The following is a 13679-nucleotide window of genomic DNA, read 5'->3' as shown; positions in this document are numbered from 1 at the left end:
TTCTCCCCCGCCGCATTGCCCTCTGGCGGGCGGTGGCCGCCGCAGCCGCGACTGGAAGAAAGGGGGCGGGGCCAGGTGGCCGAGGGCGCCGATTGGCCGAGCAGGAGCTAGACGTAGCTGATTGGAGGGGCGGGGTCTTGGTAGGGGATTATTGGCTGAGCAGTTGTGTAAGTGGAGCTGGGAGAGGGGAGAAGCCGGAGAAAGGCCAGAGTTGATTGGAGAAACAGGAAGGGATTTATTGGCAAGAACGGAGGAGGGGCGGGGCATATTGTAAAGAATGCTGGACGGAATCTAAAGGACGGGTATGGGGCGGAGCTAAATTGAGGAGGTGGAGCTCACTCTAAAGAACAATTCTGGTTGGACGGGATAGGAGGCAGGGCTGATTCTAGGGAGGAGGGTGTAGGAAGGGGTGGGGCTAATAAAAGGGAAGGGTCAGTCATAACAGTGAACTCACTCCTCTCTGTCACAAGAATTGGGCCATTGTACAAATAGGGAGGCTGAGGTTCCAGAGGGTTTGGGTTTGCGTGTGTACACCCTCCCACTTCCGTCGAGACTTCGTGCACTCAAAGGGGGAGCCGCAAGGACCCATGGGAGTTGAAGCGTCTCAGGGGTTGCTATGGAGCCGGGGGCGGGGCGGGCGCTTGGGCCGACTCGGCGGTTTGGCGAGGGGGAGGGGCTTTGGGAGGCCCGGCCCCGGCCCCGCCCCCGCCGCCATGCGGCCCACCCAGACTGTGCTCTGGCTGCGCCTGACTTTGCCCCTGGGCCTGGCCCTCGTTTGCCCCATGTCTGTGGGGTTGGCTTCGGCCCGGGCCCCCATCTATGTTAGCAGCTGGGCCGTGCGGGTGTCAGAGGGTTACCGGGAGGCCGAGCGCCTGGCGCGCAAATTCGGCTTCGTCAACCTGGGGCAGGTGGGTGGGACCCGATGGACGGGAGGGGGCGGGGACTGGATAACCCAAGACCCTAGGCCCCGACAGACCGGAGGGTGTCTCTCAGGTCCCCTAGGTATCAAGAACTCCCAACCAACCCCTGCCTCGACCAACTTCAGATTCTGGGACTCCCAGAGGGCATCTGAAGCTCACACCAGGGCACTTGGTTGGGGGAGGATGCAAGCAAAGGGGCTGGCCCCCGTCCTGCGGGGGCTCCATCAGGGAAGCCGGGTCCCAGCCAGGCTGCTGCACCCCCATATTCCCAGATCTTCCCTGATGGGCAGTACTTCCACCTGCGGCACAGGGGCATGGTCCAGCAGTCCCTGACCCCGCACTGGGGCCACCGCCTGCGTCTAAAGAAAGACCCCAAGGTGAGCCTGGCCTTGAGGCTACCCCCTCAGGGTCTTAGCCACCCTGTTATTCTTGTGATTGTTATGAATGGCTGTCACCTTTGGCAACTTACCTGCGCTCTCTGAGTCTTGGTTTCCACCTGGCCCTCCAGTCTATAGAGTGGGGACTGAGATAGGGAAGATCTGTGGAGAGCAACATATCACGCGTGTGCACAGTGCACGTTCCAGTCCCTGGCACACTATCAGCATTTCTTGTCAACCCCCCCTTCCCTCCTCTGTCTCAACCTGAAAAATCTACCCCATAAAGAGAGTCAGTTAACATTCTAGCTCATGGGATGGAGGGAGGGGAATTGGCCCATTTTGTGATGAAGGAATACTACGTGAAGTCACCCAATGAGACTGGTTGAATTGGGACCAGAATCCCATCTCCCAGTGCTCAGAGAGATGACAGGGAAAAGGCCTTAAATGCCAAACTGAGGATCTGAGGCTGTCTGGCAAGCCCTTGAGAGCCACAAAGGGGTTTGAACTGGGCTGGGGGGCTGATCGACAAGGAGGCAAGAAGCCTGACCGAAACCTGCCTGGAGTATTAGCAATAGAGAGAACTGGCCTGTTAGAGATGTGGTTTGCAAGAGAGAAGACAGGCTTGCTGGTGGATCAGATGCATGGGACAGAGGGAGAGAAATCAGAGCTGGTTTCCAAAACTGCAGCAGAGCAAGTGGGAAGGTGATGGCCCTGATTGCTGAGATGGGGGTAGAGGGACATGAGCTAGTTTGGGGGTAGTGGGGTGGGGAGATCAGCAAGGAAGGAGGAAGAGCAAAGGTCTGCGAAAGAGCAGCCTGGACAGGCAGAACAACATGTGCAAAGGCCCTGAGTGAGGCAGCATGTGGCAACTGCAGAGGAAGGCTTATGAGGGCCAGACAGGCAGGGCCTTGTGGGCCCTGGAGAGGGCAGTGTGGAGCCATGGGAGGGTTTCAAAAAAGAGTATTGCTGCTCTGTGCTGAGAATGGGTTGTAGGGAGCGGATTGGGGGGTCAATCAGAGGACCAGGGGGTGGTAGAGAGCAATGGTCACTGCAGGGGGGAGATGGGCAGGTCTTGGGCAGAGGGATCTAGAACAGGGATGGGGGAAGAGGCAAAGTTAGGACCCCCATCCACCTCAGGCAGTGGCCCATTATCTGTGGGCCCTGGGGATTGGCGCTCCAAGTGCCTCGGCCCCCTCTGAATGCAGAACCCCAGACACATGGGGATCCTGAAGAGCATCTCCAGAAAACACAGGGCCCTGGGCCTCATCCCACACCACAAGGGCCCCGGGACAAACAGTAGACAACCCAGACACACATTCCATTCCAAACACAGCCTCATTGACAGTTGTCCCTTGGTGGACCCTGGGAAGAGGCCTGGACAGACCCTAGACACAGGCTTGGGCCCTTTGACCAAGAGTTGGTGGGAAGGGCTCAGAGGAGGAAGTCTTCTTGATCCGTGGAACAGGGCCCTCTAAAGTGCAGGATAGCTCAGAGGAGGGAGTGCTAGCCCCATTGGTCCAGCCCCCTCCCTTGGCGCATGTTCCCCTCAGGTGCAGTGGTTTGAGCAGCAGACTCTGCAGTGGCGTGTGAAGCGCTCCTTAGTGGTGCCCACGGACCCCTGGTTCTCCAAGCAGTGGTACATGGTGAGCGGGCTGGGCCAGGTGGTCGGGCCAGGCCACGCCAGAGTCCCACTGACTCTAGCCTACCCACCCACCCCTGGCACAGAACAATGAGGTGCAGCCAGACCTAAACATCCTGCAAGTCTGGAACCAGGGGCTGTCAGGCCAGGGTATCGTGGTCTCTGTCCTGGATGATGGCATTGAGAAGGACCACCCAGACCTCTGGGCCAACTATGTGAGCCTATGTTGGACTGGGGCAGGGGCTGCCCCCTCCCCCGGTTCCATGACCTATTCCAACCACCTCACATCCCCACCTCACCCCCAGGATCCCCTGGCCAGCTATGACTTCAATGACTATGACCCAGATCCCCAACCACGATACACTCCCAGTGACGAGAACCGGTGAGCCTGGCAAGCCATGGGGCCTGGGGGTAGCCCTTGTGCCCTGTGGGGGCCAGCTGAGCTGTGACAGGCACTCCTCTCTGCCCTGACACCAGGCACGGGACCCGCTGTGCTGGGGAAGTGGCAGCCATAGCTAACAACAGCTTCTGTGGTACAGGCGTCGCCTACAACGCCAGAATAGGAGGTACTCTGCTGCGCCAGGAACAGAGTCTGGATGAGGTGGCACTGGGTGTCTGGTAACACCAGGGAGAGTTGGCTGATAAACCAGGGGAGGAAGCTTCTTGGCGTCCACACCCTGTTGCTCAGCAATGCGAAGACTCAGGGTGTGGAGAGCTGAGCCCTGCACAGATGCCTTTACTCCCCAGGAGCAGAGAGGGAGGCTGGCTAGGGTGTTTGGAGCTGGTCTGGATGGGTGGGGGTGCCAGCAGGACTATCTGCAGAGGACTGACAGCTGCCTATACAGGCGTGCGCATGTTGGATGGCACCATCACTGATGTCATTGAGGCCCAGTCACTGAGCCTGCAGCCGCAGCACATCCACATCTACAGTGCCAGCTGGGGCCCTGAGGACAATGGCCGAACAGTGGACGGTCCAGGCATCCTCACCCAAGAGGCTTTCAGGCGTGGCGTAACCATGGTAAGCAGGGCCTAGGGTTTCAGAGGGCCTGTGCCTGCATGAAAGGCTGACACCCCCATCCCCTGTCCTGTCCCCATCTGCAGGGCCGAGGTGGGCTAGGCACGCTCTTCATCTGGGCATCTGGCAATGGTGGCCTGCACTATGACAACTGCAACTGTGACGGCTACACCAATAGCATCCATACACTCTCTGTGGGCAGTACCACCCAGCAGGGTCATGTGCCTTGGTACAGTGAGGCCTGCGCCTCCACCCTCACCACCACTTACAGCAGTGGTGTTTTCACCGACCCCCAAATTGTGAGTGAACCCCACCACCATGGTTACTCTGCTTGGCCCCACCTGGCCCCCCACCTTCCCTCTTGTCTCCCCACCTTCCTTCCTGTCTCCCCAACTTCCTTCCAGTTCCCCCACCTCCTCCCCCCATCTCTCCTATCTCCCTGCCTTCCCTCCATTCCCCCCACCTTCTCTCCTGTGCCCCAACCTTCCTTCCTGTGTCCTCACTTCCCTCCTGTGTCCCTGCTTTCCCTCTGTTCCCATATCTTCCCTCAGGGGTTGCTCCTGCAGTGCTGGAACACAGATATGGGTTCCAGGCCCCATCCCACTGCTGCTCCTTCACACACCTCGGACTGTGTTTCTGGGGTGTGTATCTGGGCAGCACTCAGGCCCCTTGTCTTGTGTAATGCTCTGTGGTGCCTTCTTGTGTCCCTGGTTCCATGAGAACAAGGTCTGGGTTTTCATGTGCACTCGGCCCCTGAGTCCTCCGTCTGTGCCCCCAGGTCACCACGGACCTGCACCACCAATGCACTGACAAGCACACGGGTACCTCGGCCTCTGCCCCACTGGCTGCAGGCATAATCGCTCTGGCTCTGGAAGCCAAGTAGGTGACAGTGGGGACTCTACTTTCCACCCTGGCCCCCCAGTTGTGGACCCAGCTTACCCCCTCACCTGCCCCCAGCCCGTTCTTGACATGGAGGGACATGCAGCACTTGGTGGTTCGTGCATCCAGGCAGGCACATCTTCAGGCCGAGGACTGGAAGACCAATGGTGTGGGGCGCCAAGGTACTGCATAGCCAGATTGGGGTGGGGGCACCATTCCCACAGTGAGTGACAGCCCCCCTCCACACAGTGAGCCACCACTATGGCTATGGGTTGCTGGATGCTGGGCTGCTGGTAGACTTGGCTCGCATGTGGCTGCCCACACAGCCCCAGAAGAAATGCGCCATTCGAGTCCTTCACAACCCCACGTGAGCACGCTCTTTGGTCCCAGCTACTGTGCACACCTGCCACCTCCTCATTTCTCCCCTCACACCTGTCACCTCTCCAGCCCTTTCCCACACCTGTCATTAATACCCAGGGGGCAGACACTTGGGAGGCAGGCCCTGAGGCCTCAGTAAATCCTGGATGTGGGCCCCATAATCTGAGCCCAGACGTTGCCTGCTGGCCACCCATCCCCACCCCCAGCAGGCCAGCAGGCCAGCAGGCCAGCAGGAGGGGCCCTGATGCCCTGTGCCACCCTTAGCCCCATCCTGCCGCTGATGCACATGAGAAAGAAAGTGTCGGCCTGTGCTGGCCATGCCAACTACATCCGCTCACTGGAGCATGTGCAGGTGCAGCTGTCACTGTCCTACAGCCGACGGGGAGACCTGGAGATCTCACTCACCAGCCCCATGGGCACCCGCTCCACACTCGTGGCCATCAGGTACAGAGTCGGGGGACCTGGCCCTATGGGTTCACACGGAGGGGCAAGTGCACTCTGGGGTCGGGTGTGGCCTACGCAGGGGGGACCAGTCCCATGGCGGCCAGTCCTGCAGCCAGCATTTGTCATTGCAGTCAGATACTTGCTGTGGCTCAGCAGCCCCTTCATGACTGTGGTTCTGAATCCACCCTTTTGCCCCACCCCCACCTATCTGTCCCAGACCCTTCGACATCAGTGGCCAAGGCTACAACAACTGGATCTTTATGTCTACCCACTTCTGGGATGAGGACCCACAGGGCTTGTGGACCCTGGGCCTGGAAAACAAGGGCTACTATTTCAACACGGGTGAGAGGCGGGGCACGAGCTGGGGACTCTGAGGGCAGCCTCAGTTACCCACTGCAGAGGGGCTCCCAGTGATTTCCTTGCATAGTAGGTGTCCTGTAACCAGGAGAAATAGGCGTCCAGTTATCATCCCACAATGGCTGCTGAGGGTCCAGGGTACTGAGTCTGGAGCTTCAGGCTTGTGTGGGGATGGCAGGGAACTGGGGTCCAGAATTGGCAGGATCAGGCTGCTAACACCTCTCCCCCTCATCCCCGTGCTCACCGTGACCCCTGCCCAGGGATGCTGTACCGCTACACGCTGCTGCTTTATGGGACAGCCGAGGATATGACAACGCGGCCCCTAGGCCCCCAGGTGACCAGCAGCGCGTGTGTGCAGCGGGACACAGGGGCTGTGCCCGGGTGAGTGCCCAGTGTGGCATGGCCCACTTGCTGGCAGTGTGCGTGTGCGGCCCAGGGCTGGTAGGTGGGCCGGGGCTATAGGCCTCAGCCTCACCTCGGTGTCCTTGTGCCCTTTGCAGAATGCTACAGCCCTGCCTACATCCTGGGCCACCTCTGCCTCTCCCACTGTTCATCGAAGTACTTCAGTCACACCCAGCAGGCAGTGACCATTTGATCTGAGTGCCCAGTCACACCCACCCTGCATGTGTGCTCCAGCTGCCACTCTGCTACACCTGCTGTGGCAGCTCCTTGCTCAACTGCACCACCTGCTGCCCACCATACATACTGGATGAGCATGGGGGGCTCCTGCTCAGGGCCTTGCCCCCTACAAAGGCTATCCCCAGCCCACTGGGATTACCCATCCCTGCCACCAAGGCTGCAGCCCAGTCCAGGCCATGGTGCTGGCCCTGTTGTCTGTGGCCTTTGGGAGCCCCCTCCTCTGTAGCATCTTTTCTATGAGCTGCCTGCTCCCCTATGTAGGCCCCCCCACCAGCACTGTAGGCCACTTCCATCAGCACCCAGTCCCAACTGCTGACTGGACCCCAGAGACATCAGCTAGGAGAGCCAACGTATGCCTTGGCTTAGGCCTCTTGTGGGCATTGATGCCCTGTTCCCTCATTCTAGATCAACACCCAGGGTGAGAACCTTCCCCTAGAAGGCCCTGGCTGGCCACCAGACCTGCAGGCATGGGGTGGCCCTTGTGGAATCCTGCAACCCAGACTTGGCAGGTCCAGGTGAAAGAGAGAGACACATACACACATCTAGTTACATGGTTGGGATGCGGGTGGGGTGGGATGGGGCAGAGGCTAGGCCGCAACCATGTCCACCACCCCTTTTCTGCCCCAGAATCTGGGAGGAGGTGGAGGGAGAGCCAGTGATACTATCCAGAGTCTCAGACACCATGTCTGACCTCAGAGTTTGCAATAAAGTTTGAATAGGAGGTGCCAAGTCTGTGGTCTCCTTTGGGGCACAGGCAGGCCCCCCACCCCCAACCATGGTTGGGTTTCCCCTATGCCCTGCTTGAAATTTGCCTTCCCTGGGCATCAGCCCCTGGGGGACTCAGCAACACATAAAGGAAAGGGGGTCATTCTGGAGCCCAGAGATCCCAGCTGTGGGGGTGGGAATGGGTGGAGGTTCCTAGTGATACCCATATGCTTTGAGTGCTGAGTTTCTTGGACCCAGCTCACATTCCCTTTTCCATCCCATTGACACCGATAACTAGCAGAAGAGGGTCTACAAGCTTCCGATAATTATACTCCATTTCCTGAAGGTCATCGGGAAGCTGAGGGAATTATGGGCTGGAGGTATGTTGTTCTCATCCCCCCATGGCCTAGACTTCCCCATTTGTAAAGTGGGTCTCCCACCTCTCTGGAACAGAAAGAGGATCCCGAGGTGTGGGGGTGGGTAAGGGGGTACAGAGTGAGCTATTAAATTTCCCTCTGTCCTCACACACACCAATGGGGTGGGGACACGTTTGTTCCAATTTTCAGAGCAGGGAGGGAACTTCCACGAAGAAGTGAAGGCTGGCCTGTGCCCTTGACTATGGGGCTTCACTCAGGCTCGAAGGGATAGGCCTTGCCTGTTGTAGGAGCCCAGGGGCCCCAGAAACCACCCACTTTTGTGGCCCTGGGAACCTGGGAATTTGCTCTGCCACTGGGCTCAGGTTGCCCAACTTCAAGCCTTGAAAGAAGGAAGGCTCTGTTGAGGGCTTTGCAGCTGAACAGCGACAGACTGATGCCTCAGCACTTAGAACCAGACACTGTCATAGACCCCTGACCTAGATTTGTCGGGAGGAAAAGACATGGGTGCCCAGATGGGCCCACCAGAAGTGGGTGGCCAGCAAGGGAAGGAGAGCCTCATCTCCCTCTCTAGTCCTCCCCAGCTGCCCTCCCAGTCCTGCCCCCACACACCCAGAGTCTCACCCACTCAGTCCCTAGCTCTGGATTTAGGCCTGAAGGTGAACCCAGTCCTGGCAGGATTAAGCTGTGTGTCCTGGGGCACCCGGCCTCCCTCTTGGAGCCTCTGTGGCTTCACCTGTGCCACAACACCAATAGCACCTGTTTCATCAAATGCTTGTAAGGATCACAAGAGGCAGTTTTCCTGCCTGGCACACAGTAAGCACCCAAAATGCACCAATTTGGAGCAGCCCCCTGGGAAAAACTGGCAGTTCCACAGGCATTAAACATAGTTACCAAGTGACCCAGCAATTCCGCTTACAGGTATGTAGCCAGAAAAACTGAGAACAGAAGTCCACGTAAAAACCTGTACAAGCGTGTTCACAGCAGCAGGATTCACAACGGCCAAAAGACAGAAACAACACAAGTGTCCATCAGCAGATGAACAAAAAACCACGTCCCTTCACACACTGGAATATTACTCAGTCACAAAAAGGAGCAAAGCACTGAAGCTCACTACAACATGGATGGACTTTGAAACCATGATGCTCAGTAAGAGAAGCCAGACACCCAAGACCACATAGTGTGTGATTCCATTTATGTGAAACGTCCGGAATATGCAAATCTACAGAGAAAGGAATTGGGTTGGGGGGGATTAATGCTAATAGGCTTCTTTTTGGGGTGATGTAAATGTTCTAGAATTAGACTGTGATTACATTTGTGGTTGCACAAATATATATATACATACGTATATATATATATATATATATATATATATATATATATATATATATATATATTTTTTTTTCCCCCCAAACCACAGAATTGTATAAACAGGTGGACTTTATGGTATACAATTTACATTCAATAAAGCTGTTTAAAAACACACACAGAAATGGCCCTAAGCTTTGAGCCTGTCTATTCTAGCCAAGATGACAGTCCAGTACCACCCACGGGGTGAGGAAGGGGATTTAGAGATCAGAGGGGAGACCTTAACCCAGATCCAGCAGGCGAGATGGTGGTGTGTATCCTAGGTCCCTGGCCACCTCACTGGTAATTGGTAAAGCTAGCATTCACTGTGCGCCAGGCCACCTAGCGTGAACAGGAACTTTGTTCCCTGGACAGCCACGTGGGTTGGGGGTTGTGTTCCCCTTTTGCAAAAAACAAACAAACAAAAAAAGTCCTCGGATGCTTTGTTATGCAAGGAGGGAAGCAGGGATTGGACTCCAAGCCCACCCCTTGAGTTTCCAGGCCGAAGCATTTGAGGTCCCCTCCTCCCGGATGCTTGTCCAGCCACAGCTCACTTCGGATAACGCCGGGTTCAGCGCCGGCGCGGCCTCTTTAAAAGGGGGCGTGACCTCAGGAAGTGCTGCGAGCTGGAGAACTAGGAGGCCGGAAGTTCGCCTCAAGGTCTGGTGCGCGGGTGGCGCTCAGACCAAAAGCAGAAATAGCTGCTCTGAGGCATCCGCAGCTCGGGGTGCGCGCCTAGGTGAGGCGAGGTAGCTGCGTTTCAGTTGGGAAACTGAGGCAGGGGTGGAGAGAACGCTAAAGGGGCGGGGGCGATCCAGGAGGAGCGGGGCAGGCGAGTGTGTAGGAACCACCTAGGCAAAGGCCGAGAGGTGGACGCCCTTGTGACGCAGCTCTCTAGCCTCCAGGGATGGGCTCGAAGGCCAAGAAGCGCGTGGTGCTGCCCACTCGTCCGGCGCCCCCCACGATGAAGCATATCCTGGAGGACGTGCGGGGGGCGCCCACTGAGGACCCAGTGTTCACCGCCCTGGCCCCGGAAGGTAGGGGGAGCCCAGGACTGTCAGGCTGACAGGGGAGAAGTCGCGCAAAGACCCCAACAGCGAGGTGCGCCGGGGACTGGTGGTACCGGGAAGCTCACCCCAGCTCCAACCCGCAGTAGCAGGTCTGTTGAATTTAGAGCACGATCCTTACCCTCTTTGAGCCCCCTCTTCTCACGTAAAGTGGGGCACATCTTCAGAGGGGCGTCTGGAACCAGGATCTGCCCACTGCCTGTTCTTGTAAAGCCAGGAAGCTAAGAATGGTATGAAATTCAGATTTGTGTCGGTAAAGTTGTGTTGGTGCACAGCCATGCCTGTTTGTGGACGTGGCTGCTTTCAGGATATAATGGCAAAGTTGAGTAGTTGGGACAGACAGACTGGCTCTGCAAAGCCAAAACTATGTATTGTCTGGCCTTTTGTGGAAAAAGTTTGGTGGAGAAGATGGTAGCTGGTCAGTGACTAATGGTTTTGGCCTACAGTTGTTGGGTGAATTTTGTGTTCTGGTTGGTGATGTTTGCTTATTCATTCAACAAACCTTCATTAAGAACCTCTTATGTGCTGGGTTCTGTTCTAAGCACTGGGGTCATTGGGACCGAGATAGTAAACAAGTCTTGTGGGCAATATGAGGTGAGAAATGCTATGGGAAACATTTTTTAAAATTAAGTAATAGTAGCCCGGCTGGGCGTGGCTCAGCGGTTGAGCGTCGACCTAGGAGACCTAGGATCCAGGCGATAGGGGTTTGATTCCCGGTCGGGGCACATGGCCGGGTTGTGGGCTCGGTCCCCAGTTGGGGACATGCAGGAGGCAGCCGATCAATGACTCTCTCATCATTGATGTTTCTATTTCTCTCTCTCCCTCTCCTTCCCTCTCTCTGAAATCAATAAAGATATATATATTTTTAAAAATTAAGTAATAGTAGACAAATGTAGTTCTTTGCTCCATGTAGCCACATTTCAAGTGCCCAAAAGACACTTGTGGCTGCTGCTATATTGGACAGCTCAGATGGTGGACTTTTCCATCACCAGAAATATTCTGTTGAATGGGCAGCCCTAGGAACATAAACCATATTTATTTCCAGCCTGGGTCATCTGAGGTTTCTTGAGCCCCAGTTTAAGAATCATGGGCAGCATTTGGAGGGTGGGGAAACTGAGGCACAGGCAGAGCTGGGGCCACTCAAGGGAGAGATGCTTCTCCTGTTGGGCTATGTTTTTGTCTAGGACCACACTTAGTCTTCATGTGTGCTGTCTGGTGTTTCCCACCTTATTACTAAAGCAGGTGGGGGAAAACTGATTAATAAATACCAAAGTTTCCAGGGCCTATGTCAGACATTTAGCCTGCAAGTGTGTGACAGCATTGTTCCCATTCACAGGGGACCAGGCAGAGCAGAGAAGACCTGGATATGTCTGGGTGACTCTGAAGCTGTGCTTTTTCTGCCCTGCTCCTCCTACCCAATTCCACCCCATCAACCTTGGCTGGGCACACTGTTGTTAGGAAGTAGGGTCACCTGGAGACATGTGCTCACACTCTCCTGCGTTAGTGCCTCCTGACTATGAGCCCATTAGACTGAGCTCATCTCTGTGAACTGTGGGGCCCCCAGATTTTGCAAGGTTACAGGGCCATGGGATAGTTTTTCAGGGAGTGGGAGGTTGCATCTTAGGCTTTAAGAACAGGAATGAGGGCCAGCCTGCTCTCTGGTTCCATTGTGGGGTCAGTGCCTTTTACAGCAGTGGTGCCCACCCCCAGGCAGGGCCTCTTCCGTGACCCATCCCCTCTGGTCACATGCTTTGCTGTGGGTGTAAATTGAGCCTTCTCTCAGTCCCCTTCCTGACCAGCGGTCTGTGTTCTATCCCCAGACTCCCCAGGCCCCTCCTGGAGGGCTGAGAACCCTGAGGCCCAATGGGAGCAGCTGTACCAGCAGAGCCGGGCCTATGTGGCCACCAACCAGCAGCTGAGGCGAGTGGGCAATGAGCTAAGACAAAAGTGTGAGGACCTTTGGCAAGCTGGCCAGGAGCTGGAACAGGACGTCATCCAGGTGAAGCAGGTGGCGCTGTCAGGGGCCTCAACCGCCTTCTCAGCCTGACTTGACCCTTGGGCTCGCTTAAGCATGCAGTCCCCGGACAGTGCACCCCATGGGCTCCTGGAACTTTTGGTCCTGGCCTGGCACACCTTAGGCATGGGCCCTTGGGTCCCAGAAGCAGATTCTGGGCTTTGTGTTTCATGGCTAAGCCCCGCCTTGGTACCTGTAGACATCAGGGGACAGAGCCTGCCCTGTGTATGGTTGCAGCAGGGACAGTGCAGAGTGAGGGGGCACACCTGCCTCAGCCAGGCACAGACCCCTTACTGAGGGTCAGGACAGGTTTTGTGCATGCCTTTCACCCCCAGGCTTCTCTTCTGGGGCCTGATTGCCGTCAGTTTGGACTTGGTGTGGGGTCTCAGAACCCATCCTCCCCTCCCTTCCTTTGGTGACCCTGTTTCACTGATCACCCATTAATCTGAGCCCATCTCTGTGTGAACTGTGGGGGCCCCAGAGGTTCCAGAAGAGGATGGGGGTTCTGTCTTCTCCACCCTGATGGCTGTGGCCATGTGAGGAGTGATTGCCCAGCAGAGCCCAGATCTCAAATGGGGCCTCCAGTGGCCCTGAGCACCTTGATCTAAGGCGTGGGCTCTCCTTCAGGGCCTTGTCCGTCTGCTTTACTATCAGGGTGCAGGACTGACCTATTGGCTGTGAGATCCATCAGATGGGAGTGCTGGCTCGGGATCCCAAGATAGGACAAGCTGATCAGTTACTTGCTTGGAGCCCTTATCCAGCCACCTCTGTCCTGGCAGGCCAGGCCGTCATGGGTGTCCCCACCAAGTCCCTCAGATGAAATCCCCACTGCCACCAGCCATCTGGATGGTGCCTCTGTGAGCTGCTCTTTTCCAGGTTTCCCTAGGAGCTTTGGGAAGCACCTGGACACACAAAGCAAGTCCTTGACACCGGTGACCCAGCATCCCAGAAGGTGTTTCTCTTTCCTCTGAAGAAGGGGTGCCTGCTTAAACCTGAGAGGCCCCTGAAACCTATGGGGTCACAGGCATTTAGAAAATGCCCGCTTGGTTCCAGTTAGGGCAGTGGACACTGAGGCTACACTGTCCAGAGCCCCCTGGCCTACCTGCTAATGTCTCAAAGGTGCCCTGCTGCCCTGGACTGGGAGGTCACCCCTCCCTGCACATCCCTGGCCTCCAGGTGGGGCCACCTGAGTCTAGGGGTTCCAGAGCCCCTCCACCCCAAGATCAGTGTAAAACACTCCAGCTACATCCCCCTGCACATCCGCCTGTCCTGAGTGCTCTCTGTGTACAAATCCCACAGCCCAATCTGCCTCTAGCACATGGGCCCACGGCAGGCAGTCTGGATGGAAAACCCACAAAGTACTCCAGCCCCATCCTGTACTCTCCCATTTGGAAACAGCCGTGTAGAACAAGATTCAACAGCTCCATTTATTAAAGGTGCACATAAGACGCCTGGTTCTCTGCCTTCCTTCCACCAGACCAATGGCTTTAGGTTGATTGGGGTGGGAGTAGGGGAAACAGGGCT

The 13679-nt window shown here is 56.5% G+C and overlaps 2 protein-coding genes across 2 annotated transcripts; both read left to right on the top strand.

Annotated features, from left to right (window-relative positions):
• The first annotated feature begins 713 nt into the window (after window positions 1-713).
• Window positions 714-7014, top strand: PCSK4 (proprotein convertase subtilisin/kexin type 4). Its single transcript, XM_087816150.1, is given in 18 exon segments — window positions 714-908; window positions 1193-1297; window positions 2848-2940; window positions 3023-3151; window positions 3242-3318; window positions 3414-3502; window positions 3782-3954; window positions 4038-4250; window positions 4730-4830; window positions 4909-5012; window positions 5080-5197; window positions 5473-5652; window positions 5870-5994; window positions 6270-6375; window positions 6377-6390; window positions 6510-6650; window positions 6653-6827; window positions 6945-7014. Coding segments are annotated over 18 exon segments (2208 nt in total).
• A 2698-nt stretch (window positions 7015-9712) lies between these two features.
• Window positions 9713-13679, top strand: C4H19orf25 (chromosome 4 C19orf25 homolog). Its single transcript, XM_016209719.2, has 4 exons — window positions 9713-9813; window positions 9973-10111; window positions 11962-12140; window positions 13032-13679. The coding sequence occupies exons 2-4, from the start codon at window positions 9982-9984 to the stop codon at window positions 13080-13082; spliced, it is 360 nt and encodes a 119-aa protein (XP_016065205.2). The 5' UTR covers window positions 9713-9813; window positions 9973-9981; the 3' UTR covers window positions 13083-13679.

This window comes from Miniopterus natalensis, chromosome 4, assembly GCF_054644295.1.
Source record: "Miniopterus natalensis isolate mMinNat1 chromosome 4, mMinNat1.hap1, whole genome shotgun sequence".
Lineage (NCBI taxonomy): Eukaryota > Metazoa > Chordata > Mammalia > Chiroptera > Miniopteridae > Miniopterus > Miniopterus natalensis.
Note: the sequence above shows the minus strand (reverse complement) of the source record. Positions and strands in the feature narration are given on the sequence as shown.